We start from the raw sequence: 6,000 nt of genomic DNA, 5'->3' as shown, positions 1-6,000 counted from the left end.
AAATCCACCTGCCTCTGCCTCCCAAGTGCTGGGATTAAAGGCGTGCGCCACCACCGCCCGGCTCAGTTTTGCTCTTAATGCCTACTGTTATTTACCCACATAGAGAATCTCTGGGGTCTTTTGTTTTGAAAAGCATAAAGAAGACCTCACTTTCTTTGAGGTCAAAATGTCTATGAATCAATGAGTTAAGGAGCCCAGGAAAGACCTTCCTCTGTGGTGGCTGGGTTTGGCACTGTGAACAGGCTGGTGGGACTGCCTGACTGAGGGAGCAAGCCTGGGGAAGATGCTCTAGTAGGCAGGTATGGAAGTCTCTGAAATTACAGTAACATATTCTCTCTCTCTCTTTCTCTCTTTCCTCCTCCCCATCTCCGTCCCTCCCTTTTTCCTTCTTTCCCTCCCTCTCCTTCCCTCTCTCCCTCTTCTTTTCTCTCCCTCTTCATCCCTCCCTCACTCACTCCTTCCCTCTCTTCCCCTCTCTCTCCCTCTCTCTCCCTCTACCCCATTACTTTTTTAGAGATCATGCATGATGTGATCAAGAAGGTGAAAAAGAAGGGCGAGTGGAAGGTAGGTAGCAAACAGCTCGCGACCGTAAAGGTGAGCTCCTGTGTGAGGAAAGCTGGGGCCAGAAAAGCTCCTGTGTGAGGAAAGCAGGGGCCGGAAAAGCTCCTGTGTGAGCAAAGCAGGGGCCGGAAAAAGTATGCGCTGTGCAAGCGTAAGGACCAAGTTCATGTCCCCACAGCCACTCAGGAATGGCAGGCAGGATGGTGACCTCCTTGTGACCCCCAGCACTCAGGAGGTTGAGGCTGGCTGGCTGGGCAAGTGGCTAAGTACACTAGCGAATCAGTGAGTTCTGGGATCATCAAGAGGCCTCAGCCCAGTAAACAAAGTGAGACCTATTGAAGAGAACACGTGACATCTGCGTGGGCATTCCCTCACGCACATATGAACACATACATGCAAACATTCTCCCTAACCTACACACACAAAGAAGCAAAGAAGGTAAAGCTGGAGTTGGCAGGGAAGTGTAGAAACGAGCACTCTTGCCAGGCCGGATGGAGGATGGCTTTGTGTATGAGCTGGGTTCCGACGTCTCTTCCTGGACATGGAGCTGGTGAGATGACTCGGCAAGCAAAGGTCCTTTGAGGTCAGCGTCACCCTGGCAAGGAGCTTCCGAAGGGGCTGCACTGTCCATTTGGACCTTCAGACTTCCCTGGAGTTTGAGCCCATACATGCCCAGAGTCACTGGGCCTGGGAGCTAACTGGCTGTGGAGGACTTTGAAGCCCAGTTCTGGCCCTGTGGGGTTCTGTTTCAGTTCTCACAGCTTCTAGAGGGGAGGCCATCTGGTGGGAGCTCATTGGCATGTCTCTCTGTCACCTGGCAGGACTTTGTAGACACCAGAACTCCCAGATGCCTCTGCAGATGAAGCCAAGGGGCTGCCATACGCACAGCAGCAGAACCTTTGTGACTGGGACCATCTGTGGTGATGGCTCCCTCCTACAGTCAGGGCCTCTCCGTGCTTTATATCATGAGGGAGAAGAAAAAGCCTTTTTACACTATTGGCTTTTTCCGTCTCCTATGTGTGGGGTGAGAGGACATAGGAAAGATGAGGCAAACTCTGCAGGGTACAACATTCTCGTGTGCCTAGTCTGAGCACAGATGCGTGCTGGTGAATGTAGATATCCTGATGGTAGGTAGCTGTGCTGAGCCCCATGAACCACCCTGGATGGACACTAGCCAGTGTCCCATGAGAGCAAGTTAGGACCTGAAAATACCCACAGAGTGTTAGTGCTATTTACTCTCTCTCTCTCTCTCTCTCATTATTTTTATCTCATGTTCATTGGTGTTTTGCCTGCCATGTATGTCTATGTGAGGTGTCAGGGCTTCTTACTGGAATTGGAGTTACAGACAGTTGTGAGCTGCCCTGTGGATGCTGAAAGTTGAATCCAGGTCCTCCAGAACAGCACCAGTGCTCTTAACCGCCGAGTCATTCTCTCCAGCCCCCCCCCCATTCCCTCCTCTTTATTTCATTTTGTATAAATGCTTAGGAGTATGTTTACAGTTTCTGAAGTCACATCAGTGAGAGCAAACACTATTGTCTAGAGGGTGAAGTTGGAGGTAAAAGCCATTGTGTATCCAAGCATAGCTGTGGGCCACAGGGAAGAGCTTCTCCCACATTCCTCCCTCCAGAGTGTTCTCTGGGAAGCCAGCGAGAGAAGAAGGGCAGGGACTGCAGCCCTGAGCTGTCCTCTTCCTTCCAGGTGCTGGTGGTGGACCAGTTAAGCATGAGGATGCTGTCCTCCTGCTGCAAGATGACAGACATCATGACCGAAGGAATCACAAGTGAGCGCCCTCTCCCCACCTTTCCTGGCAGCATGCGCTACCCTCCCTATTCACTACTGTCCTGTCGATTTATACACTTCCAGCAACCCCTGTGGTAAGACTATAAGCCCCTGACTAGAGCCCTCATGGAATGCTGGTGCTCCCTAAGTGCATGATAAAGGAATGCCAAATGGAAGGGCTAGATGGAGAAAGAAGACTGGGGCTGGAGCGATGGCTCAGTGGTTAAGAGCTTGCTCTGCTTTTGCAGAGGATAGGTCCAGTTCCCAGCACCCACATTAGGAGGCTCACTGGGGAATCTGGTGCCCTCTGCTGGCCTTCATGGGCAGAAAGACACACACCTATATGTGTAATTTAAAAATAAACATTTTAAAAAGCAAGATGGCACTCTACCCAGTAGAGGGGGGAAACAAAACCAAAATACTTAAGGAAGGAAGAGACCCAAATAGCTAACATGTATGTGACAAGTCACCACCTTTATACCAATGAGGGGCTTGAGTGCTCCAGATTAGGGTTGCTGAGCTCCATGAAGCATAGAAAACTGCAGTTCCCAGTGTGATGTCCTGCCAGTCCACACAGCTGCTCCACACAGCACTTGGAACATTTGCTAGAGTCTAGGGTGTGTGTGCCCGCGACCCAGCAGGCTCAGAGTCAGCTGTGTGTTCTGAACTAACTCAGGCATGTGCTCAGCAGACATGAACTGGAGTATCCATACTGTTGCTCACAAGAGGCCTGTGTGGAAACAGCCAAAGTACTCATCAAGTATGGAAAGGTTGGGGCTGGCGACCCAGTGTGGTGGGCAAGGACATTTGCTGCCAAGTCTGATAACCCACATATGATCCCTAGACCCACGTGGTGGAAGGAGAGAACCAGCTTCCATAGATTTTCCTCCAACCCCCATATGCACACATGTACACATATGTACACACTAACTCAGTCAATAAACAATTCTCAAAAAAAGAGGAGACAGTTGAAAATGGTGGCACATGCCTGGAATCTCAACACTCCGCAGTCAAGAGATTATCATAAATTCAAGAATGGTCTGGGCTATGTAGTGAGGCTTGGGTCCAGCCTGGACTATGAGTGACATGCTGTGAAAAAAAAAAAAAAAGAGTAGAATGTTCACAGTACAGCATAGCTTACAACAATGGAAACAGGCCGCCTCTCTGCCCACAGTTACACCACTGAGTCTAATAAACACAAGTGGCAGAAAGAAAATGGCTAAGGAGACAGTTCCATCATTAAAGTGCTGGCTGTGTAATTATGTGGGCTAACCTTGTGTGGTGGCTCACATCTATAATCCCAGCACTCCAGAGGCAGAGGCAGGAAGGTCTCTGAACTGAAGGCCACCCTGGTCTACAATACCTGGTCTGTGTCTATAAAGAAAATATGTAAACTAAAGTCCCTGGCTTTGCTTCATCCTGGAGCTGTTGGAAGAAGCACAGTCACATGGATGGTGTATTTGCAATGCCTCATTAGGAGTACGTGGGAAAGTATCAGCTCCATGGCATGTGGCTCAGTGTACAGAGCTGCCAGTTGAACCTTGAGCCACATATGCTTGGCAAGTGCTCTACACCATGAGCTGTATCCAGCTCCGGAGAGTTGGTGACAGATGAAGCCATCATGGAATTTGAAAGGAATTCTAGGGGATCATTTAGATGAGAAGAAACTAAAGGGGCAAAGGGTCTGTCCTTGACAGAGTGCAGCCTTTCTCTCAGAACAGCTCAAAAGATGTTACTGGAGTTGGGAGGGCCTACTATGGTGAGATTCCACCGTTTCTAATAGTGTGGTGAAGTGAAGCAATGGGCTTCATTTCCAGGGAACATGGTGCTTAAAGAAGGGGCAAGGGCTCTCTGTAGGTTTGTGTGTGCTGGCCTGGGGGCCTGGCCAGATATCTTCTAGTTTTCTTAATCACTGTGGGCCGTTTCTTTGTGTAGTTGTGGAGGATATCAACAAGCGCCGAGAGCCACTCCCCAGCCTGGAGGCTGTGTACCTCATCACCCCGTCTGAGAAGGTAAATCCCTGTGTTCCCTGCTCAGGCTGAGACCCTGGGCTTAGGCTCTGTGGCACAGAGCACCTGACATTTCTAGGTTAAGATGCATTTAACATGCTGCTCTGTTTAAGCATGTTGTCAGAAGCAGGCAGGGTGGGGGCCCTTGTGCAGTGAGAAGTAAGGCATGTGTTAAGCCTCAGAAAATGCAGTAGCAGTGCAGAGTGGACAGCCAGAGCTGGCACCTCAACACCCCTCTCAACAGTCTAGTTCCCTCATGCTCTCCAGGAAGACCCACCTCTGGGCTTTGGTGTTGTATGGTTTGTGGGTTATTTCTTCAGTATCCAGCTTGTACTCAAAATTTTCCACTTTGTTCAGATCAGACTCATAAAAGGACCATTTTCCTCCTTTTGCCTGATAGTTTTTGCCAGATGTATTGTTTGTTTTTGTTGTTTTTATTTTTGTCAACTTGACACAGGTTGATCTGGGAAAAAGAACTTTAGTTGAAATGCCTTCACCAGCTGATCTGTAGGCAAGTCTGCAGGGCACTTCTCCATTGGTGACTGAGTGAGAGGCCCTGCCCAGTGTGGGCAGCACCACTCCTGGGCCCAAGTGGTCCTGGGTAGTATGTATTTTCAAAGAGAGCAAGGCAGTCAGCAGCGATCCTCTGTGGCCTCTGCCTCAGCTCCTGCCTCAGGTTCCTGCCCTGACTTCCCTCAGCGATAGACAGCCATATAGAACTGTGAGCTGAAATAGGCCCTTCCCTCTCCAAGTTGCTTTTGGTCAAGGTGTTTTAGCATGGCAATAGAAACCCTAAGGGCTCTTTTATATTTTTTATTAAAAAAAAAAAAATCCCCTGGTTTTCACATTATTGCCTTCACTTTCAAAATCTGGTCTTCAGGTAAGTTTCTGCTAAATTGCCAGAACATTCATATGAATCTTCTCGAAGGTTCCAAACAGTTTTGTGAGTCCAGGTCCCAGTGACACTGATACTGTCATTCTGGAGTGAACCACATTCTGGAATGATCTTACCTTTAAGTGCTCAGAGCTGGTTATGACTAAACAGTGCTAAAGACACACGTCAGAAACCGTTGCTGTAGTGCAAGGAGCCTGAAGCCAGTGGACTCAGTCAGGTTTAGGTTGCACTGGCTTCTAAAATTGAATTTAATGCCCTTTTTCCCCCCTGTTTACAGTCTGTCCACTCTCTCATCAGTGATTTTAAGGACCCGCCGACTGCTAAATATCGGGCCGCACATGTGTTCTTCACAGACTGTGAGTACCCATGAGCTGCTCCTGCTGGCCCAGGTTGGCATTTCCTCACAGCTCCACTGAGCCCAAGCCAGGCCAGGGTGACAGAAGAAATGAGTGGTGCTATAGTTATTCAATCTTCTATTTTCAGTAGACGAGCAGTGTAAGACACACACATGCACAGGTGTACACACATACATGTGAGTGTATATGCACACATGCACAAGTGTGTACAGACACATGCACAAGTGTACACACATACATGTAAGTGAACATACACTTACATATGCACAAGTATGTACACACACATACACAGGTGTACAACATACATGTGAGTGTATATACACTTACACATGCCTAAGTGTATACATACACATGCACAAATGTATAACACTATCAGAAAGAGAAGGAGAAGCAGTAGTAG

The 6,000-nt window shown here is 48.6% G+C and overlaps 1 protein-coding gene across 2 annotated transcripts in view; it reads left to right on the top strand.

The window, feature by feature from the left end:
* Nucleotides 1-6,000, top strand: part of Stxbp1 (syntaxin binding protein 1) — a 61,087-nt gene that overhangs the window by 23,988 nt on the left and 31,099 nt on the right. For both annotated transcript variants that reach the window (XM_031369873.1, XM_031369872.1), the window contains exons 2-5: nt 515-564; nt 2,260-2,341; nt 4,276-4,352; nt 5,522-5,600. In XM_031369873.1, the coding sequence (XP_031225733.1) occupies nt 515-564; nt 2,260-2,341; nt 4,276-4,352; nt 5,522-5,600 (288 nt within the window). The remainder of the gene's footprint in view (nt 1-514; nt 565-2,259; nt 2,342-4,275; nt 4,353-5,521; nt 5,601-6,000) is intronic.

Source organism: Mastomys coucha, unplaced genomic scaffold, assembly GCF_008632895.1.
Source record: "Mastomys coucha isolate ucsf_1 unplaced genomic scaffold, UCSF_Mcou_1 pScaffold15, whole genome shotgun sequence".
Taxonomy (NCBI): domain Eukaryota; kingdom Metazoa; phylum Chordata; class Mammalia; order Rodentia; family Muridae; genus Mastomys; species Mastomys coucha.
Note: the sequence above shows the minus strand (reverse complement) of the source record. Positions and strands in the feature narration are given on the sequence as shown.